At 36.4% G+C, this 24,247-nt stretch overlaps 1 protein-coding gene across 1 annotated transcript in view; it reads left to right on the plus strand.

Moving 5' to 3' along the window:
• MYBPC1 (myosin binding protein C1) overlaps positions 1-24,247 on the plus strand; it is a 92,092-nt gene that overhangs the window by 29,094 nt on the left and 38,751 nt on the right. Inside the window, exons 10-20 of the mRNA XM_068971476.1 lie at positions 4,822-4,860; positions 5,384-5,419; positions 7,083-7,193; positions 9,745-9,893; positions 10,233-10,350; positions 11,587-11,638; positions 13,710-13,766; positions 19,675-19,841; positions 20,781-20,913; positions 22,780-22,904; positions 23,869-23,974. Coding sequence (XP_068827577.1) covers positions 4,822-4,860; positions 5,384-5,419; positions 7,083-7,193; positions 9,745-9,893; positions 10,233-10,350; positions 11,587-11,638; positions 13,710-13,766; positions 19,675-19,841; positions 20,781-20,913; positions 22,780-22,904; positions 23,869-23,974 — 1,093 coding nt within the window. The remainder of the gene's footprint in view (positions 1-4,821; positions 4,861-5,383; positions 5,420-7,082; positions 7,194-9,744; positions 9,894-10,232; positions 10,351-11,586; positions 11,639-13,709; positions 13,767-19,674; positions 19,842-20,780; positions 20,914-22,779; positions 22,905-23,868; positions 23,975-24,247) is intronic.

Genomic DNA, 24,247 nt, shown 5'->3' on the forward strand with positions numbered 1-24,247 from the left:
ATTGACTTCCATATTGATTGTTGTTGTTGCTGTTGTTATTTTGGTAACATATGCCAATATTTACTACAACTGACTATCCTGCTAGAGGAATTCATAAATTCATCTGTATGAAACAAAGTATTATACCTGTATTTAATTTAGGTTTGTTTACAGTACATTTTAACTGTATATATTCTAAAATCTCAACAATTGTCCTAAGTATGTATACTTTAAAAATTAATTTTAAAAAGGCAATTTAAGTTAAACATAGGTAGGAGTTATTTTATGCCCAAGAGAGCTTGAAGAATTATAGGAATGGACACCTTCTACATTTCTGGGGTTCTCTCTCTCACTTTCCAGATTTTTCATATGGACTCCCTGAAAATTCCAGGCTTGTAATATGAGTTCTTTCTCCATTTTCCAGGTGTTCTTCATCAGGAACTTCAATGTTGAAAGAATTATTTTTAAGATTTTACAAATGCTGTTTTCCCATGACTTAGGGATACATAAAATTCAACTTTGGTAAATTTCTCTTCTATGCAGCTCAGGAAGATAGTTCTGTTGCTTTCAGTTTGTGATGTCACATAGGTCATATCTTTAGCCAAAAACAGATGTTTAAGTTTTCATCACCATTGTAGTTGCTTTTAAATAGAAATAAGAAAATATGACATATTTTGCATTTTTTGTTTGCAAATGATCTTTGTATAATGATACACCTTTCATATGTGTGATGTTGGATTAGGCAGAGCCCAAGAGAGTTGGCTGTTCAATTTTCCTCCAAGCTGTAGAACCTGTTTTTCTACGGTACATAAGAAAAAATTCAACCAGGCAATTTTTTAAAGAAGTTCAGGTCAGAATCCCAACGTCTTCATTTTATTTCCCAATCTAAAAGATGACAGAAGCAAAACTACTTTATTTTTTTTAATGTCAACATTTTAGTTTTATTTATTTATTTTAAAATTCCATCTCATTTTTAGTTGGAGGATAATTACTTTACAATGCTGTGATCGTTTTTGCCATACTTCAACATAAATCAGCCAAAGGCACACCCATACACCCTCCCTCTCACCGCCCTCCCCAACCTACATCTCTAGGTTGTCACAGGACAGCAGCTTTGGGTTCTGCTCTATTTATTTTGACCATGCCACATGGCTTGCAGGATCTCAGTTTCCTGACCACAGGTTAAATCCAGGCCACAGCAATGAAAGGCTGTGATGCTTTCTACGTGGTGCCTTCAGTTTAGTTCAGTTCAGTTCAGTCGCTCAGTCGTGTCCGACTCTTTGCCACCCCATGAATCCCAGCACGCCATGCCTCTCTGTCCGTCACCAACTCCCGGAGTTCACTCAGACTCACGTCCATCGAGTTGGTGATGCCATCCAGCCATCTCATCCTCTGTCGTCCCCTTCTCCTCCTGCCCCCAATCCCTCCCAGCATCAGAGTCTTTTCCAATGAGTCAACTTTTCGCATGAGGTGGCCAAAGTACTGAAGTTTCAGCTTCAGCATCATTCCTTCCAAAGAACACCCAGGACTGATCTCCTTTAGAATGGACTGGTTGTAACTCCTTGCAGTCCAAGGGACTCTCAAGAGTCTTCTCCAACATCACTTTTCAAAAGCATCAATTCTTCGGCGCTCAGCCTTCTTCACAGTCCAACTCTCGCATCCATATGACTACTGGAAAAACCATAGCCTTGACTAGACGGACCTTTGTTGGCAAAGTAAAGTCTCTGCTTTTCAAAATGCTATCTAGGTTGGTCATAACTTTCCTTCCAAGGAGGAAGCGTCTTTTAATTTCATGGCTGCAATCACCATCTGCAGTGATTTTGGAGCCCCCAAAAATAAAGTCTGACACTGTTTCCACTGTTTCCCCATCTATTTCCCATGAAGTGATGGCACCAGATGCCATGATCTTCGTTTTCTGAATGTTGAGCTTTAAGCCGACTTTTTGACTCTCCTCTGTCACTTTCAGCAAGAGGCTTTTTAGTTCCTCTTCACTTTCTGGCATAAGGGTGGTGTCATCTGCATATCTGAGGTTATTGATATTTCTCCCGGCAACCTTGATCCCAGCTTGTGCTTCTTCCAGCCCAGCGTTTCTCATGATGTACTCTGCATACAAGTTAAATAAGCAGGGTGACAATATACAGCCTTGATGTACTCCTTTTCCTGTTTGGAACCAGTCTGTTGTTCCATGTCCAGTTCTAACTGTTGCTTCCTGACCTGCATATAGGTTTCTCAAGAGGCAGGTCAGGTGGTCTGGTATTCCCATCTCTTTCAGAATTTTCCACAATTGATTGTGGTCCACACAGTCAAAGACTTTGGCATAGTCAATAAAGCAGAAATAGATGTTTTTCTGGAACTCTCTTGCTTATTCCATGATCTAGCAGATGTTGGCAATTTGATCTCTGGTTCCTCTGCCTTTTCTAAAACCAGCTTGAACATCTGGAAGTTCACGGTTCACGTATTGCTGAAGCCTGGCTTGGAGAATTTTGAGCATTACTTTACTAACATGTGAGATGAGTGCAATTGTGTGGTAGTCTGAGCATTCTTTGGCATTGCCTTTCTTAGGGATTGGAATGAAAACTGACCCTTTCCAGTCCTGTGGCCACTGCTGAGTTTTCCAAATTTGCAGGCATATTGAGTGCAGCACTTTCACAGCATCATCTTAATAGTCTAAAATAGTTGTGCATGTTCCTCAGATAGTCTTATAATTTAGTGGACTTTGAAACTACTCACCCATCAAACTTTTGCTTCAAATGTGGCTTCTCTTTTCATTTTAGTTTTACGAAAGTGTGTATTCTTTTCCCAATCACTTGCATTCTGAACAATTAATTCAAGGGTTCATTAGGGTTCATCAGGCACTGTGCACAAAGTATACTTACAACAACCACACCTGTATAAAATGCAGTGTTCATTTGACTGAAAATAGTTCTAGTTCCTAGTTAATATATAATGAAGGAAGCTGCTTTCTAGGATTTGGTTGCGCTTTAAAACTTCATTTTTAAGAATTTTTACAGGACTTTAAATCAAGATTCTTTATGTATTTTAGTAAATACAGGCCTTCAAATAGGTTACATGAATAAAATACTGCATACTGAGTTAAATGTATGGCAAATAATATAGAGACATCGCAAGGCATTTTATTTTTCGTTATGTAAAATTTTAATTATATAAGTTTTCTGAAATGCAGAATTACCCTAAGAGCTCAGAAATATCTCAGTTCAGTTCAGTTGCTCAGTCATGTCTGCCTCTTTGTGACCCCATGGACTGTAGCACACCAGGCTTCCCAGTCGATCACCAACTCCTGGAGCTTGCTCAAACTTGCAGAAATACCTGGACTTCCTCAGATCCAAAAGGTTTGTGGAAAAGTGAATGGATATTCCAGGAGAAAAGATTCAAACATAAACTAAGTTTGGGAAATGCTAAAACTGTATCATTTCTGATCTCCATCCTCATGAGCACTGAAGACTCTGAGATACCTTTCAGTAACTGCATACAAACATCACTATCAAACACAAACATGAAACTTTATTTAGCCTAGTGTTTCCCAAGCTTCTTTGACCAAAGAGATCTTCCTCTGAAGAATCTTCAATCCCACAATACCCAGTGAATCACCTTTTGGGTTCTGAAGATATGACATTAAGGTTTTCTATACATTACATTAGTTATTTTGTTAAAAAAGTAATAAAACACATCTTTGGTTGACAGTTTAAGAAATTTCAGATGAGTAAATAATATATGTTGTAAATATACTAATATGTTGTACCTGTGCTACTTACCTTTTGTCAGGACTTTTTAAAGCTCTTTTTAAACCAATAGTCTCATGCGTTTTTTTTCTGTTCTCTATTTTATATAGTCATTTAAGTTCGTATTTTGAAGCCCACAAGTATTCTAGTATTTTAAGTAAAAGATTATTATTATTTATACTAACACTAGTCTTTATGCTTTGGAAGGAAAGGAGTAGAAGTTTAGATAAACACCAAATACCTATTTAACCATCTAAAATGTAAGACACTTTGAAATTCAGACATTTTAGAAAAGGGAATATTCAGTGTCTTTGTACAAACACTACAAGGGATATTTTGAATTTTTTAAATGGGTAAATATTGGATTGGCCAAAAAATTCATTCGTGTTCTTCTGTAAGCTGTTACAGGGAAAAAAAACCAAAGTTTTTGCCCAATCTTATCTTATAAATATATATAAAGTATCCGTAAATAGTTTACAAATTGGTAAATATTTTTCAGATTATATTGTCCAACACCAATACAATCTTGGGAAAAGATAGATAAAATTTCTAAAATAACTACTGGTGAACTTAGTAAGTATAACAAATTGATACATACAAGTTATTGTTGACTTTTGTTTCATAAATATAGAAGGAGAATTAATTATAAGGCTTTCTGAGGCCATTGAGTTATCAAACTATATAAAAACATATATGATTTTATGTCTGTGTTCAAATGAATGTGGTATATGAGTTATGCTGTCAGTGACTTTTGCTACAAAATAAGAACTCAAAACGCACCTCCATTGTTGATTTCATTGAAGTTAGATTATTTGCATTAACTTTGTTTCTAATTTACAAGTACATAAAAAGTTTGCATAGAATACCATTTTTAAAGCTACTTTCACTGGGATTATCCAAATCTCTCACTCTTTTACAACATTTGTTTATTTTTCTCTTTTGCTTACAGTTTAGTCTTTCAGGTGCCAAGTCCTCTAAGGCTTACTCATCAGTTGAGAGTTTTGTGTAGTTTCTCTTCTTCTTTTGCAGATTTCTCTTTTCTCAGGATACTCAGGATGAAGTTCTTTTCTCCTTGACTTTTGATTCCTCTTTCTTATTTCAGATGAAGAGGACGCCTCCCCTCCTGTTGCCCTGCCTCCAGGTTAGGATGATTCCAACTCCTTTCCCCACTTTGTAATGCATTATTGATTGACAGTTAAGGTGATGGGTTGACAGAGCTGCTCAATGACACCAAACTCAGAACAGGGTACCCCCTTCTTGCCAGTGCCAAAGAGGGAAAATGTTGGCTTTAATGGCAATTTTTTTTTTAACATCAGAAACTTTTTAAAAAGAGGCTTTCTTTGTGAAATAAATAAAAGTATTAACTCTTGGATATAAATTTTAGGGGCAAAAAAATGTTTCATCTCCAGCTGTATACTCTTTTCCCTTGTTCTTTAGATATGTGGATTTGTAAAACTTTATTCTTGTTTTTTAAATAGGACATATACCTTTTATAGATGTTTTCAAAGCTGAAGCTCTACTGGTTTTCCATTCCAGACCAACTTGTAGTGCCTTTTCTCCCCATCATCAAAAGAGACAGGATTTGGGGGATCTGAGACGGTTAAAACCAGCATTCCATTTTCTCCCCTCCCCCTTGTGTCATCCAAATCACACTTTCCTTTCAGGTTTGGGTAGTCGGGCTCTGGAAAGAAAAGATTCAGGTGAGCACACACCGGAAGCAAGGTGTCTCGACCTCATCCTAATATAGTAATCACTAATGACCTCATTTCTTGAAGCTGTATTTGATTCTAATCTTGGTTTTATTCAGTTTGTAGCTTTTATAGCAATCTTTTATTACATTCCTCTGACCAGAAAACTAATGCATTAAGAAACAATTAATTTTGCATGATACACACACACACACATGCACACACACACACATGAATTCAGAAATCTAGCCACATACACCACAGGTTCCTTTGTTTCATTATCACTATCTTTTTAACATTTGGCAAATACATAGAGATGAAGAGACTTTTAAAATCACCATTCCTGGGATGTATTGACATTAGATAATAATTCCTATTTTTATAGAAATTTACATACACTTAAAAAGAATAATATCAAATGTAACCTGCTGTAGCCACAATTCCAGATGGTTATTTATTCTTTCATTTATCCAACAAGTGTGTTTGAATGCAGACTGATTCTGCTATGGACCTCTTTGTGGGTGGGGCATTTTTGCAGACTCTTTCTGAGATAAAAATGAGCAAAACAGAATATCCAAGTCCTCACATTTCAAATATTAATGGCCACTCTGCACTATTACAAATATACACAACATAAAATTTTAACATCAACTTGGGTATTTTTTAAAATTGTACAATCACGTGACAACATTGCTTAACTTCACTGTGAAAATGATGGTCTATGGATAAGAATACTAAGCATGATTGACACACTGGAACTAAAATAACTAAATCTACATTTCCTCCTTTTCAAGACACATTAACAGGTTGAGTGTTGGCAGCCCATGCACTTTTTTTTCCAGTTATTAGTGGCTGAAACTGAACTTCCTTTCATTCAGCTCTCAGAGACGGAAGAACTTTCTACAGTTCTCTCTCCTGCTCTCCTCATTGGACAGCTGATTGATACCTCCTAAGCACCTGGAGTGCAAACTAGAAAATGCAAAATAAGCTTCATTTCCAGGTTGTCTGTCTTCATGGGAAAGCCTCAAAGAGATTATTTCTCTTTCTGTTTTTCTAGTTTTTCCCCCTCTCTTTCAGGACGATCCTAGAGTTCTTGAAATCTGTGCCTGCAGGTCACGATCTGTTACTTAATTGTCAAACTAAGGCCACATCATACAACCATCATGGAATTATCTAATCATGCAACAGTGAAGAATCTAGACATATGAGGCCAGGCTTGGTAGTCTGACCTTTCCCACTTGACCTGCAAACTGATCCATCCCGTTAGTCCTTTCCAACTCAGCCGTTGTATAGACAAGGCTTTATAGCCTGTCACCTGGAAAAACACTAAGGCTCTGCTTTCATAGCCTTCCGACGGGTATTTATCAGTTAGGGGATAGGCAGAATTAGGAAACAAAGGAAACTTGGCTGCCAGGAAAGAGTAACAAACTTTCTGAGAAGTTTTGCTATTCCTAGAAATTAGATTCCATCTGGAAGAGATAGCCCTTTAAGAATGGGAATCGCTCAGTCTCTACTAATGGCTGTGGGGAGGTGGATGGAAAGAATGATGTTATATTTATCTAGGTTAATTAGACAAAGAGAAGCTTCCGTGTTGACAAGAAAAACAAACCCAGGTAAGTCTGCCTAAAAAGAACCTAGCCCTGAAATGATCCTTTTCCTCCTTTCTGCTCATTAGAATGGTCTATTGGTGAATCACCAGCTGGGGAGGAACAGGACAAGCAGAATGCCAACAGTCAGCTGTCCACCCTATTCGTGGAAAAGCCTCAAGGCGGAAGTGTGAAAGTTGGTGAGTTCCAAGCATTAAATCCTTGTTTATTTTTTAGATAAAGATTAAATTCAAATAACATAAAATTAAGCATTTAAAAGTGAGTGATCAGTAGCTATTAGTACACTCAACTGTATAACCAAGTACCAAAATATATTCATCACCCCAAAATCCATGGACAGAGGAAGCTGGTGGGCTTACAGTCCTTAGGGTCACAAAGAGTTGGACACAACTGAGTACACACACTCCCCAAAAAGAAACCTTGAATCCTGTCCAGGTTTATCCCTCTTTCTCCCTCCCCTAACCCTGGCAACCAATAATCTCTTTGTCTCTATGAATGTCCCTATTCTGGATATTTAATATAAGTGGAATCACACAATAAGATGGGACCTTTTGTGTCTGGTTTCTTTCACTTCTTAGCATAATGTTTTCAAGGTCTATACAAGTTGTGGCATGAATCAGTGTTTTATTCCTTCTTATGGCTGAAAAATATTCTATTGAGTGACAGTTATCATTTCAATAATCTGTAGCACAGAGTGTTGAGTGCCTGGACCCCTGCCAGGGTAGGTTCAAATCAGTTTCTTCATCTGTAAAATGGAGATAATACTACCCATGAAGTACTCTGAATAGTCCCTGAAGTATCTTCAAGTGGAAGCCTCAAGGTGGAACTGTGAAAGTTGGTGAGCTGATGTTTGCTGTCATTACAACACATCTTATTCCATAAAATGATTATAAATCTGCACACATGCTGGATCAAGAGTTGCAATGTCTCAGAGGAAGCTGATCAGACAGATGGTTTAATTCTGGAGATATTCATTAAAAAATATTGACTATTCACCTCCTGTTTTAGACATTGTGCTAAACACTGAGTAAAATATGTGAGCACTCAGAATTTACAGACTTAATGGGATGAGCAAACAAGAAGAAATTAAACAAACAAATCATCACAGAAGCCATCGCAAATGCCATGAAGGAAACAAAGTGGTCAGCCAGAGAGTGACCAGGAGGTCCAGGAATTTTAACTAAATGAATTTTTATAAGGAATATATTATGATCAGAACTAGTCTTTGACACCAAATGTTTTGCAAATGAACACACAGCTGACTACAGTCTAAAATTACTTCTTTTAAGTCTGGAATACAGAAGCACACTGTATATGAATAGAAATGCTTGCTCTCCTTGTGTTTCTGGAAGACACCAAAATGCTGGACTGGCCACTGGGCTAGAATTTTGATGTCCTTTAGGCCTAATGAGTCAATACAAACAAATAGGAGACTTTACCTCAAAAAGATCAGTTTCATTTAGTCATATTCTTATAACTCCAGTCTTAGCATCATCTTGCCTAATAAAAAGGATGGGAAAAATCCATATATATATATATATATATATACGCATATATATATATAAATACATGGTATGTGTGTGTTTTCTCATTTTTTCTTTCATTTTTTCATATTTATGCATACTCATAGAGATATTGTGCATTTGGTTTTAGACCACCACAATAAAGTAAATATCATTATAAAGCAAGTCCCAAGAAATTTTTTTCTCCCAATGCATATGAAAGTTATGCTTACACTATAGTCTACTAAGTATGCAATAGATGGTTGGTTGGACGGTTGGATGGCATCACCAACTCAATGGACAGTTTGAGTAAGCTCTGGGAGTTGGTAATGGACAGGGAAACTTGATGTACTGCAGTCCATGGGGTCACAAACAGCTGGACACAACTGAACGATTGAACTGAACTGAGTGTTATATTTTAAAAAACAATGTACTTACCTTTGTTAAAAATGCTTTATTGCTAAAAAATGCTAACCATTATCTGAACCTTCCGTGAGTCATAATCTTTTTGTAATACTAACATAAAAGATTACTGATCACAGATCACCATACCAAACATAACAATGATGAGAAGTTTGAAATATTGCCAAAATGTGACACAGAAGCCTGAAGTGAGCAAATGCTATCGGAAAAATGACTTGCTCGATGCAGGGGTGCCACAAACCTTCAACTGGTTTTTTAAAAAAGCAATAAATTTGAAGTACAATAAAGCAAAGTGCAGTAAAATGAGGTATGCCTGAATAGATTGTTTTATACACATTACATGTGCTTGGATTCCAAATAAAAATTATTTCCACTAATTTCCCCATTGCTCCTTTTCTGCTTCATAAACCTCAAAAGCAGAAGCAGTTAGAGTATCCTAGAAACTAGAGTTCTCATTAAAAGAGTCAGGGCCCTTCCATTGTTCAATTCCAGCTGTGTCAGTCACATGATAGTAGTCCTGTCTAACTCCTTTCGTGCATGCTAAGTTGCTTCAAGTTGTGTCCGACTCTTTGAGACTCCATGGACTGTAGCCCACCAAGCTCTTCTGTCCATGGAATTCTCCAGACAGGAACACTGGAGTGGGTTGCCATGCCCTCCTCCAGGGATCTTCCTGACCTAGGGATCAAACCTACATCTCCTTTGTCTCCTGCATTGGCAGGCAGGCTCTTTACCACTAGCACTACCTGGGAAGCCCCAAATGGCAATTTTAAAACCACAGTCTGAATTGCCTGTGTTTTTTCCCTAGGTGAAAATATCACCTTTATAGCCAAAGTCAAGGCTGAAGATCTTCTCAGAAAGCCCACCATCAAATGGTTCAAAGGGAAATGGATGGACCTGGCCAGCAAAGCTGGAAAGCACCTCCAGCTGAAGGAAACTTTTGAAAGGCATAGCCGGGTATGACCCTGAGCTCCTGCTGCAGGGACCTGACTGGCTGGTTCCTCTGTGTGCGTCAGAGCCCATTTTCAGGTTCAGCTTTGAGGGATGTCAGTTCCAGAAAATCCACTGGAGTTATCATTCCCGGTGTTTATACTCCAGTGTGGTGGCCCTGCTGTGCCCGGGGGCTTCAGAGCACTGCGCTGACCCCTCCTGTATTGAGAACATTGTACCAGAATCCCCAGATGCAGACACATCTTTAAGCCAATGCTGTGGAATTGGGGAAATAACTGCAATGTGGTGTCTTTTTTTCTGCTAGCAGGGTAGGGCTGAAATGTGTTCGGATGCATTTCATTGCAGGTGTACACATTCGAGATGCAGATCATCAAAGCCAAAGAGAACTACGCAGGAAACTACAGATGTGAGGTCACATATAAGGATAAGTTTGACAGCTGTTCATTCGATCTTGAAGTACATGGTAAGAGAGGCTTCTAGTCTGGATAAGTGTGATTTTTTTTATTTATTTTTTAATGGGGTGTGAGAGGATAGAGGAGAATAAGGTCATTTATTACTATGAGATTTTGAAAATGAAGTTCCCTGGAACAAGGATGTCAGGAAATCCAGGTAGAAGGGAGGATTTTCTCTTATAAGGACTAATGTCAGATATGGACATTCTTCATCTATATGTTCTGTGTACTGCCAAGAGTGAATTTGATAAGAATAAATTAAAGGTATATATGTAGATTAGGGGGAAAAAAGCAATACTTCGATAAGTAAACAAAGGGAAAGTTGACTTGGTAACAAATCAAAAGTGTGACATAGCTTTGTATTTTTAGACAAAGCTGATGCAATCTAAAACCAGAGCATTACAAATGTTATAACATTTAGGTTTAGAAATTGCTACTGCTCTCTGTAACATGTTACTTGTTCCGTGTTTGGGGGTCATGCCTTTGGCCATAGGCACTGTATCACCACTGGGATCCCTCCTGGAGTAGGGTAACTGGGAGGATGAAGAATCCAGGAACCGTGGTCCATTCACCTTGAATGTGTAGGTGAAGAAGGTCCAGCATTTATGATTCATTGTAATAAATCACAGAAGGGCTGACACAGAAAGAGGGAAAGGCAGAGAAGCATCAAAAGGTGGAAATTATGAGAAGGTGAATTTTGCATTCACGTTAGCACTAGCTCTTTCTTTAAAGCCGTATAGACACCACAGATGGCTGTGAGAGTCCTAGTCTGAGAATTGTCAAGAGACTGAATGACCACGGGTTGAGTTGCTGTCGAGATGTCAGTATTAAGTGGGACTCTGGTCCTGAGCACTGCTTCTTCACCCGGCCAGGCATCTGAGAATCACCTAAGGGGCTTTCTAAGAATACTGATTTCTGGGTGCCCATCCTCAATCTGGTGAATCAAAATTTTCAGCAGGGAGATGAAGAAGCTGATAGTGTTTAAGCTCCTTGGACGATTCTACTGGGCACACAGGTGGAATGACAACAGGATAGGGAAACTCCTAAAGTCCCATCACTGATTGTGCGGGAGGGAAGATAAGCTCTGATGTCTCAGCAGCTCAGCCCCCCGGGAGGAGAGCCACCCCTGCCCGACCTCCTTCACCTGATTCCTTCCCTCTGAAGAATCCCCACAGCCTGGAGAGGAACTGAACACAAAACTGGGTTCTTAATGGGTGTTTATTTTATTGTCTTCTTTCCTTTCAAAGAATCTACTGGGACTACTCCAAACATTGACATCAGATCTGCTTTCAAGAGAAGGTAACTTCAAAAGAGGGATCTAGGTATCTTTTGTAAAACATGAAAGTAAAGGATTTTCAAATACATGTTCCCTTCTTCCACACTCTATATTTCAAATGAGATCAAGTCTTTTCACTAAAGTCAAACATACCGAATATTCAGAAGTTAGTTTCCAAGAGATGCCATAGGCTTAATGCCATATTGTGTATATGCTGATCATTTTTTAGAATATTCTCGATATAGTAAAGCACTCATTTTATAGGTCTCACAGTTGCCTTAGAAAGACGTTTTCTTTCTATTCATATGTGGCTTCTTCCTGAATTGCATTATTTTCTGCCAAGTGGCCCAGAAAGATATATAACAATACACATCCCATATAGCATCAGTTAAGTAATGTCAGAAAACTTACATTGCTTTTTATTTAGGAATCACGTATAGAGCTATTAAACCATATGCCCAGAAAACTACAATTAAGTAGCTCCTTACTAAAGTTAGCACAATTTAAGTATGGGATTATCCTAAATGAAAGACCATTGAGTCTGCTGGAATAAGGAACATTGTAGAAAGGCAAAATAGAGATACTTACCTGATTTATTTTGCAACCGCCAAGGCCAAAAAATCATAAAGTCAAGGAAGAAAAATGAAAAATTTTCTAGTCTATGAGAAATGTGACCAGTCTCTTCCTGGTATTATTTTCTTCTCTGTACTTCTTACTTACCTAGAATTCTTCCAAAATAGAAATTCATTAATGAGAGGAAATGTTTTGTTCTTCCTAAGACTGAATCCACATAACAGTTTTGTTGAGTAAGGAAAGACATCCCAAACTAGTATAAAGCAATGATTTAGCCTTGTTCATAAAAGGCAAAATTTCTTTCTAAATTATGAAGTAATGAACACTGTAATTACTCTTAAAAGATATGTGGTATGTCCTGATCAGTCCATTGTATTTTTTAAAGTCATAACTTTCAAAATCTCTTACCTTCCCTTCACCCCCTGGTTAGCGAACGTATAGATCTCACACTAGGTTCATCCTACGTATATCTCTTTTAAGAGAGAAAGATGTCATCTACTTAGTTTTGGGCTTATGGGGCCTATTGTGTTTATGTCAATAGGATTTTCCAAATACCTGCTTTAAAGAAATTTTGAGAACACATTATTTGATTTCAATTCTGATAACTTACGTGTTATACACGCTATTTTTAAACCCGCAGACTCTTTTCTTAGAAACCATAACTAACATTTGTAAAGCGCAGGAAACAAAATCTTCATTAAAAAATTAAACATGTAAGTAACTATGTAGCACCATTTAAATGTCAGCTCATAGCTTCTATTTGGAGTTTATATGAAATCATGAAGGTGGCTGCATGCCTAAATTAAGATGCATTTCTCCACAGGAAAACACTTTTAAAAACTCCTAGCAAAGGGCTCAACAATTCCAAGACAAACTTTTAGAAAACACATTTTAAATGGTATAAATAATTAACAAGAAAATGAAAAGCTTATAATCCTTTCCCTTTCAAGAGAAAGGAATGCATCGTTTACAAAGCTCTGCACTAGCTCCATGTTTATGTTATGTTGGTATCACATTACCTGATTCATCTATTGACGGACACAAAGAGGTTACCTTTGAATATAAGCTTTGTATTTATATACTTGACACTAGTCCACTTCATCTTCCAAGCCAATCTCTGTATGACTTTAGTAACAGAGATCAGCAAAAGTCCTTTGCTTTTTACACACGGACGTTCCCAGAGCCCCCAACTTGCAAAAACAAAGTACTTTGTGTTGTTTGGCTTAAGTGCATTTGTGTTACTCTGTTTCAACACAAATCCAAGCAGCTTTACATATGCAATCTACAAAAATGTGTCTTCTGAGATTGCAGAGTAACACAAGTTCCTTGTGTTTACTTTTCCACAAGTACATCCTCCCAAATTTAAAATGTCACTTGTGTGAAAAGAAACTGTTGATTTAGTCCCATGATTTGTGTGCTAGAAGAACATTGCATATACATTATACATAGAGTGTTTGGGGGAATTGTTGTATATGTGTCTCAGCATTAAACCCAGACTTGCTTTTCTTTTGTTAATGACAGTGGAGAAGGTCAAGAGGATGCAGGGGAACTTGACTTTAGTGGTCTCCTGAAACGTAGGTGAGAACCCACTGATGGAGTGAGGCGCTTTGGCCTGGAAATCTTTTAGATACCCACTCAGAGAAGTCAAGTTTAAAGTGGATCTTTTTCAAAGATCCTTTCATTTCTTAAGATGTGTTTTGCTTATGAAATATTATAATAGCGTTGACTAAGCAACAGTGAAATAACTGCCTACTAATCTGCTAAATATTTTAGCTGATGCTTTTACTTTCTTTTTAAATGTTTCATGAGTCTTCACATATTTTCTTAGTAGGGGATGAGGAAATTTGAAAACTGAGACAGAAGACTTAAATGCCTGAAAACGTCTTATTTCTCTCATGATTTCTATTATTTCAATCATGATCCCTCATCATGATTGAATAAATAAAGACTCCATTCTCCTGCTTTTGATATTTGACTGAAAAGTCAATTTCAAAATTTTGGTAGAAGTCTCAGCAAATGTATATATTTATGTGTGTGTGTGTGTGTATATATATATATATATATATATATATACACACACCTACTTTAACATAGTATTGATGAATTACTGTATTTCATCAAATCTAAGACACCATGCTAATATATAGCTGTATTATAAACCACTAAGCAATGAAAAAAATTGTCCAAATAGCTTATTGTGATATACTGCTGATTATAAGGTACCTCCTTATTTCAGAGATATTTAAAATGCCCCAAGTTTGCATTTTTTGAAGGGATAAAATAGTAGTGAAATGGAGATAAGTGTTTAGTATTATCATTTATGTTTCTTTACCTTTGTACTCTCTGGCAATAAAATTTATAACTTTTCAATATAGATATTTAGTACACAACAATTTTATAGAATTTCTGCCCTATATATGCATATTTGTTTTTTGTTTTTAGTCACTTAGTCATGTCCAATTCTGTGCAAAACCATGGACTGTAGCCCACCAGGTTCCTCTGTCCATAGGATTTCCCAGGCAAGAATAGTGGAATGGGTTGCCATTTCCCTCTCTAGGGGATCTTCCCAACCCAAGGCTCAAACCTGCATCTCCTATATTGGCAGGTGGATTCTTTACCACTTGGGAAGCCTATATATGCATATGCATAATCATAAATATGCTATATTATATATATGTTATATATAGAGATATACATATATAGATAGTTACTATAGCACAGAAGAAATATAAAGAAAATGACTTTTGCTAGGATGGTGTTTATGTACCAAATTTGTGAATAAACAGTAAAACTACAACTCTACATTAATGATATATAATATTGATATTGGACTTCATTTAGTTTTTTAGGTTCACTTTTTATTATTCTTACTGCCTTCTATGTCTACTGAAAATCATAGGTATAGATATGCTTCAAAACAAATTACAAATGGTAATGAATAGGCTTGGGTTCATTCTCAGGTTAGTTCGGTGGCATTATTCAAACCTCTGTGAATGAAATATTCACCCCCAGCTCTAAACATTTAGGCTGAGAACAGAAACATTAACAGCTGCCATTTATTAATAACCAAATGGATATTAGCCAATCAATAGACTTTGGCAGTATCAAAAAACATCATTCCTTCTCTGGATACTTCAAATAATCACTAGTCTCAATAATATTAATTCCCCCGAAGTATTTTAAAGCAACAGAATATGAAGTGACCTTAAATGAGCTGCACTCTTCCTGTTCTACAAGTGAGAGACCAAAGACCAGAGAAGTTGAGTGACTTCCCCCAAGTCATACAGTTAACTTGAGGGAGGGCAGGGACCTACATACAAGTTCCCTTTTCTGAATCAGCACACTTCCTATGACTCCACATAAGAAACATCACTCTGAATCTGCCTGGGAAGTTGGCACCTTGTACATTTATAACAAGTTAAAACTTTAGGAAGACAAGAGGTTTTGGGTTGTTGTTTTTTTCTGCAGTCATTTACTCAACCAGGAAAATGCTAAATGCTTTCTTTGTGTAGATTATAACACTAGTTGAGGTGAGGAAAAGAAATCCAATGCCTTCCAGCACCTGGTACATGGAAAGATATAAATACATACTCGTGGGAAGAAAAAGGTAGTGGTTAAAAGATGGATTTGAGTCTCAGCTTTCCCATTTACTGGACATGACTGGTCAAGTGATATGTCCTCTCTGAGACTCGCTTTCCACAACTGTAAATGCAGAGAATAAAAACTACTTGAGTATTATTGTGAGAATTAAGTGTAAGAGACCAGATTCATGCAGGTGTCAAATAAGTATCCACTTCCCCCCAAAATGTGACATTTTCCCTTGAAGAACTTACATTAGTGTCAACTATTTAATTTGTACTTGCCATCTTCCTCTACAAAGGTTGAATCATGTGCTGATTTTCAATACTCCCTGAAAGGAGTTCAGGGTGGAGAGCAGAAATGAGGCACTCTGTGCTTGGAAGAAAAACTGAAAGGACAGGTCTTCAGATAGTTATATTCACATATTTTCAGGAGCTGATTTTATGAGCCCAGTTCTCATATCTCCTCGTATCTAGAAAGCACTAAAATCCTTCATGATAGCAACTATTCCTCATAACTAGCAAAAGCTTCATGAGACTAGCAGAAATCTTCCAGAAAAATATGTGTTTGATTGCTTGTATTCCCCCTTCACCAAAATCACATATATACTGACCTTCCTGACTGCCTCTCAGGAACAGTTTCTCAGAGCTATCTGAGGTGCTGTCTTCCAGGCTGCCATCCTCATTTTGTTCCAAATAAAACTTAATTCATAGCTCTCACACTGTGCAATTTTTTTAAGTTGACATTAGTAAGGTGACAAAATACACATACACACACATAATCAATCAATAAAAATGGAATAGATTATTAAGTGCCAAGTCTGATTAAAAGGAAAAGGAAACAAAAAAGAATACACTAATTCTATCAGTAGTTTTCAGAGTAAAAGAAATCTAATTAATGGTCAAAATGACTAAAGAAAAAAAATATTAGAAAAAACTGAGCAGTCAACATGTCTCTACTTCTCATTTTCTTTACATCCCCTAATTATGATTTTGACTCATAATTAGATTGTTGTCACCATGAGACTATATTCATTTAATATACTATGTACTAATCCACCAGTATAACTTTGGAAACCATTGTGTTTTCCTACTAATTTGTGAATTGCATGTGTTTTCACTGTAGTAATAACATGTGGTAATAACATTTCTACTCCTCCAAGAGTGTGTGGCAAAATCCTCATGAGAATAAATATCATTACCACCATCTTTATGCAACGAAATATCTCTCTGCCCTGAACAAATTTAGCATATTCCAAATAGACATTAGTTAGTCTTTGGGCAGTATCTTGTTATGAGACCTGACCTATATAAATACTTTAAAGTTTTATTCTACATAAAATTTCTATAACAGCTTTGTATTTCACTAGGATTGTTAAGTTATAGAAATTTTGATGTAGATGGAAGTACTCTAAATGTTATATAGGCCTCTACCAGTTCTCGGAAAGGAATCAGTAGTGCCTATAGAAATTTGGATTTTTCTCCCTGCTGAAATTTAATGTAGCCATACAGATATGGTCATGTGCCGCCACCATGGTAAGTAAAGATGTGTTCTGAATGAGTTAAGGAAATACTGCAGATGGGCGCCAGACCTCATATTCCAGTACAAAATGAGGAATCCATCTCCTTGCAATTTGGGGTTCAACTGAGTAGTGGCGAGGAAAGAAAGGAAGAGGCAAGAGGTTACTCGTGTTTGTATACAAAGCGTGATAGGGTTAAGGTTATGGTAGAGTGGGATGTATTTTGGTGTTAATGAAAAAATGGTGAGGATGATCAGTTTTATGAATCTATCAACAAAACTGATCCAAGAAATCACGCTGAAAATGGTCTTTATTACTTAGTGACCTCCTCATGTAAACATTCACCTGTACATCTGGGTATTCTCAGTGTTTGCTTTGTGCCTCTTGTTAGCTCTTTTAATCTGTCTTTATCATTGATATCTTTAAATCTTTTCACCAATGTCAAGAGGATATTTGAAATGTGTGGGTAATTCTTGGTTGAGATACAAATGGAACAAAACGTGGAATGGGATAATTTTACAGTGTGGGGATTCAGGCTAATATGACAAAAACAAAGCAATAATAAAGTGGATTGAGGAAAGTCTCAAGGGGGAAAAAATGTATATACACAGATATACATTTAATCGCAATTCTCCAAGACTTCCTACAAAATATTTAAATGTTAAATTTGAAATGTAAACTGCTTTCAGGCAATAGATATAGTAGACCAGACAAATTATTACTAATATTTCAACTTCAGGACACTTTTCTTAAGCTTTTCAATTTCCCCATGTCATTAGAGGGCCTAGTTACCATTTCAGTGAAATGAAGAGTTGCATCTCGAATCTTTAAGAAGTACATTTTCCTAAGGGTGTTTCTAGTCCTTCCCACAAAGGTCGCTGAGGGACCAATGACCTTTCACTTTCTTCCATTATCCAGATGTGCCTCAACATGATTTACTGTGCAAAAGACTTACATGACAACAGAAATTAGATATGCAGAAGCCATTCTTTCCCAATGCCACCCTAAACTCTAAGTTATGTTTATATTCTCCTACCCTTCCCTATGATTATAACCCAGTATTTCCTCAAGAAATTCTGAAATGGGTATAATTAATATGACAGTATAAACATATGTAACCCATTATTTGCTATCATGATAGCATGCATCTGTTTTCACATTGATGTTTAAGATGTGTTGACCAGTTTTCCTGGAAAAATCATACCCAAACCAGCATTATTCACAGTAAGTAGTCACTAAAATATTTCCAGTTTAACCTTAGTCAATAAAAACAGTCAACTAAACTTAAACTGAATTAGAACTTCTTAGCTAGTTAAGGAAATCAATTTAAATTATATTTAGCAATTGCAACTAAGGCTCTTTCCCTGAAGAGTGTTTATTCCTGAGTTTTATTTCACTTTTAGGTTTTAGAATACAGATAAGTGTATGTACTTTAAATCCTATGTATGTGTGGTATACAGTAGTTATATATGTTCTTTATATGTTCTATACGTTCTTTTGCCAGTGGTCAGAATTTAGTCATGATTTTGATAATCACACTAAGTTACTATCAGCTTGTTCATGGAACCCTTTATGACTTGCTTTATAGTTTCATATTTATATTTTCATGATTCAAAGCAGTTTGTACCCAAACTGCTTCCAAAAAAGTTCTGGACAGTACTTTAAGATGAAATATGAGAGAATTTTGAGAATTTTCATTCTGACAATTTAGGGGAAAAAAATTATATGTATACACAAAAATCATATGAAAAACAACCAAACCAAAAAAACAGAAACAAAAAACAAATGCTTAGTCACAGTTGCAAATATTTTTTATATTAAAAAACAGCAAAAAATCGTTAATGTACACATTTACTAACATGGTAGGGAAAATGCTATTTGCAAAATCTGAAGATTTGAAATACTGCTATTTGTACCGTCTCCATGCAGAGTTAGGGTATGCACACAAATGAAGGCAGGGAGCATTGTTCTTTCATGGACCAACACCTAAAATCTCTGGTTCTTAAGCCTTATTTCAATATCTAAATCCTAGATGAAAACTGACCTTTTAAGTTTCTCAAAATCTCATCTCCTATTTGGATTTTTAGGTTTAAAATAAGTAAAAATAGCTTAAGGATATTTCCTGAAATCCTTCTATCTCCTTAATACTGTGTTTTTAACTAGAAAAACGAAAGCGTTAATGCAGGTGCATGGATCTGACCTTTGACTATCTAGAAGTTGCACTGAAACTTCATGCAAAGTAGACTTTCTCCTTGGCTATTTAAATACTCAGGCTTTAAACAAGAGCTTTTAGCGCTGAACCAAAAAATCGGTACCATACTCCTACTTTCCTGGTCTTTAAAGGCCAGTGGGCAGCTATTAAACCAGGCAATGGTTCTCCCCGGTTAGGGAGGTGAAGCAGCAGGAGGAACAACCCGAGGTAGACGTGTGGGAGCTGCTGAAGAATGCGAAACCCAGCGAGTACGAGAAAATCGCCTTCCAGTACGGTATCACTGACCTGCGTGGTATGCTCAAGCGGCTCAAGCGCATGCGCAGAGTGGAAAAGAAGAGTGCAGGTGAGGACGTCCGAGCACTCCTAGGGGAGACGATAATTCTCCCCATTTCGTACTGGGTTTATAGGTCGGACTAGCTGTAGTGGAATTTGCAGGGGTTACGCTTCTCTTGGTTAACTTGGCTTCGGGTGAAATAGTTCACTGCCCCGCACATCTCCAGCAAAGTAGGTAGTGGACAGCTGCTGAAGGTTTAAGGTAACAAAAGTACATTACAGTGACAATGTATAATGGAGTATTAAATATTCCTGTGTTACTGGGGATTTCTCAGCAGCCCCTTTCTCCATCCGCTCTATCTCTCCGTCCCTCTCAGATTCCTGATTGTTATTTAGGTAGAGTAGATTCTGTGTTTGTTTTACTGTTACATTCTTCCACCCATTTCATGCGTCGTGGGGAATTCATGTCTCACACCTGCTAAGGTAACCCTAGTGTTTAAGCATGTCAATATTTGCGCAGGTTTCCACAGTACAAAAACTATGATAAGCTTACTGTTTCAATCAGTCAAAGACATTCCATTTAAGCTCATGAGTCATTGGAAGTATCTCATAAATTCTATGATTAAAAAACTGTCTGTGAGATAGATATACACAGATAATGCCAATGAAACTGAAAATAATCATTTTAGGAGAATAAGCATGTCCTTCAAGTACAAATTTCATTTAAATATTTTATATTATACATTGCCCAAAGAATGAAGACAATCATTTTTAAAGCCTCTTCAATAATTCTTTACTTATGTTTCTTCCAAAAGCATATGGACTCTCTTAAAATTTTTAAATCACCTTATTATTTATAAATCAATGCAGATTTCTAAAATATGAGGGATAATTCAAAAGTTTCCTATTCTTTTTGTCTCAATTTATTCAATTTTAGGTTTTCAGATTATTTAAATTCATATCATATGCATATACATATTAACATAGTTTTGTGTCTTCTCTCTACTAGCTTTTGCAAGAATTCTTGATCCTGCATATCAGGTTGATAAAGGAGGCAGGGTAAGATTTGTCGTGGAACTGGCAGATCCAAAGCTGGAGGTGAAATGGTATAAAAATGGTCAAGAAATTCGACCCAGTACAAAGTAAGTCAAATTTGCAAATAATCAGTAGTAACTGTATAAATCAAAGAGTAATTTGATTTGATATTCTATGCCTGAAAGTACTTTTTAGTTATATTCGTATGATGCAAAACCATATGAGGGGACGACAAAAACTTTTTATGTATTTTGGAACCATTGAAGTATGGTGCTATATAAATTAAACCTTGCCTCATGTTTTAATTATATATAAACTATTTCAAGTACTTGTAACTATGATTTTGTGTCATTGTAGGTTATATGTGATTACTTCAGAGCATTGCCAAACTTCGCCCAATTTTTTTAAAAAATTTGAGAAATATTGAAATATATATTTGATATACCAGCTTGTAATGGGAATCACACCTTATAAGTAAATAACTTTTGTTCTTCCAGAATAGCATCTAAAGCCTATGTTTTATTATTTTTGACCCTTTTCCCAAATGAAGGAAAGAAACTAATCCCTGATATCTGATGGTATTGCTAGGTGATTAGGAAACTACTTTACAGAGATCCTTCTCGGTCTGAGAGATTTTCAACTCCAACATATTTTTTCAAGTTAACAGGAACCATGTGTATATTTATAAAGGGCTTTAATCCTGAAAATCTGTCACTTCTGTGGAACAATTAGGTAGTTTCCAGTTTCTTAATGTGGTCCTGCTCTCAGAGTGACTTTGTGATAATAATGTTTATATCTGGTAAAAGTCTCTTGAAGGCAGCCTGAATTTACCAAAAACATAATTTTACTTGGCTATTTTTATCTCGAAAAATGTTGCTTAGTGTTTTGTTCTTGAAGTCTTTGAGAATTTCCCAAGTAAGAACTTTTTCATCTGTTACAATGCCCTAATATACCCATGCATAATCTAGATCACAGATAATCAGATTTTGCAGTCTTCTGGATTTCAGGTTTTTGTTTCCACTTAAGTTCTTTTTCAGTAGATGATAACTATGATATATATGATAATAATAGTTATTAAGCTCATTTAAGATAATATCACATTGTATAGAATTACCATCTATATTAATGATTAGATTCATATTATTGCTTAAATTGTGTAATCATTTACTCACCAAATAAAATGTCATTGGGCTAGCAAGGAGTGAATTCAATAAATCAATGAAAAATATAAACTTTCTCTCCCACAATAGAGTAGATGAATTGATCACTTTAAAAAATGTAAAGAGTTAAAAAACAGGTTAAAAATTGTTCATTGGTAAATATGTGAGTACTGATTTTATGTTTGGAATAAAAAATATGTGTGCTAAGTTGCTTCAGTCATGTCTGACTTTTTGCGACCCTATAGACTGTAGCCTGCCAGCTTCCTCTGTCCATGGGATTCTCCAGGTGAGAATACTGGAGTGAGTTGCCATTCTCCTCTCCAGGGGGATTTTCCCAACCCAAGGATCGATCCCGCATCTCTTATGTCTTCTGCACTGGCAGGCATGTTCTTTACTACTAGCGCCACCTAGGAGCCCAAAAATCATATATGAAAGAAATAGTGACAAATATTATATGCACATATGCATAGTATTTGGAGAAGGAAATGGCAACCCACTCCAGTGTTCTTGCCTGGAGAATCCCAGGGATGGCGAAGCCTGGTGGGCTGCCATCTATGGGGTCACACAGAGCCAGACACGACTGAAGTGACTTAGCAGCATGCATATGTATTACATTTTGTGTTATAAAGATAGAAATTGGCTTCATGTTTAATGTTTATTAAACTATGTAAGATATGGCTAATAAATTGCAGATCAAAATGACTCTTTCTGACTTTCAGATATTATGGAATTATAAGCCAAATTTGCTGGCAATAAAGAAAAGAATAAAATTGGGTTCATGGACTCTGTTTATCTTCCTCCTATTTAAAACAGATACATCTTTGAACATAAAGGATGTGAAAGAATCATGTTTATCAATAACTGTGTGCTAACAGATGATTCGGAGTATTATGTGACAGCTGGTGATGAGAAATGTTCCACTGAGCTCTTTGTGAGAGGTAAAGTGAAATCTCTAACATAACCATTAAGAGCCAATGGCTCTCCTCTCAGGGGTAATAATCGAAAATGGTGAAGTGAGCTCTTGAGCTCCAGAGCAGAGATATAGTACCTCTCGAGACGGTTTAGCTTGAGTGTTAGATTGGCTCTGGTTTGAAGCATCTTTGTACTGGTGTTTATTGGGTATCCTAATTAATCTTCAGGTTTGTTGAAGACTAGAAAAGCTGACAGGAGAAAAAAACTGTTGAGTAAAAATGCCTTGTAGTTTTGGCTCATGTAAGCAGCATTTCGCGATTTAATTGCTCTAGTGATAGCTTTTGAAACCCAACAAAGTCTACTGGATAAACATTTCACACATTCAGCTCATCACAAATCGATTTCCCTTAAAACAGCTTCGTTAGTAAACTTCATCAGTGGTTGGCACAATGATCGCTGAAGACCGTCATTTACTAGTGAAAAAGCTGGAGGGTGTCAATGAAGCCATGAAGCATTTATTTTCTTTATGAGGACCTGTGGCTGACAGCTTTGTAAACTTGCACATCAACTATACTTCAATTAAAAAAATTTTAAAGACAATTCTATAATCTCTATCATCTGTCTAAAACCATAAGTAGAAAATTTTAGTGTTATATATTTCCCTTCCTCAGAAATGTCTATCTTCTGCTTTCTTATTTGCCCAAAGAAGATTATTTGATACAATTTGTCTGCTATCTAAAACTATCATTTATTTGATTTGAAGAGTTCTTGCAAAATTATGTAAAACTTACCCAGGGCTGCCAACTGTTTATTTTGCCTTGAAAAGTCATTTTAAAATCCACCTTCTAACTACCACTATCTAAACATCACTCTGTGATCAACCACACTTTCTTATTGTTGGTTTTAAATCTGTGAACAAACCCAGGGTCATGAGCAGATTTGGGGGCATTTAATGATTCTGATTTTCTTTTTTTTTTTTTCCCACAATAGAGCCTCCAGTTATGGTGACCAAACAGCTGGAAGATACAAAGGCTTATTGTGGGGAGAGAGTGGAATTAGAATGTGAAGTGTCTGAAGATGATGCCAATGTAAAATGGTAAATAGATATCCTGAGGTCTGTCCATTTTTAATAAACAAAAAAGTGCCTTCATACTTTGGAGAATAGGAAATTGCTTTTACACGTATGAAAGGGATCTCAACCTCATTTGTGTTAGTAGAAAATGTAACTAAAACTATCCTAAGATATTGGCTTTTTTCACCTGTGAGACTGAAAAACAAGATCCAGATATCTATATTGATAAGGATATAAGAAAGTAGGCACTTACTAGTAAATGAATGTTTCAAGGCTCCTCATGTCTATTTGACATGG

This window comes from Capricornis sumatraensis, chromosome 4 (genome assembly GCF_032405125.1).
Source record: "Capricornis sumatraensis isolate serow.1 chromosome 4, serow.2, whole genome shotgun sequence".
NCBI classification, from domain to species: domain Eukaryota; kingdom Metazoa; phylum Chordata; class Mammalia; order Artiodactyla; family Bovidae; genus Capricornis; species Capricornis sumatraensis.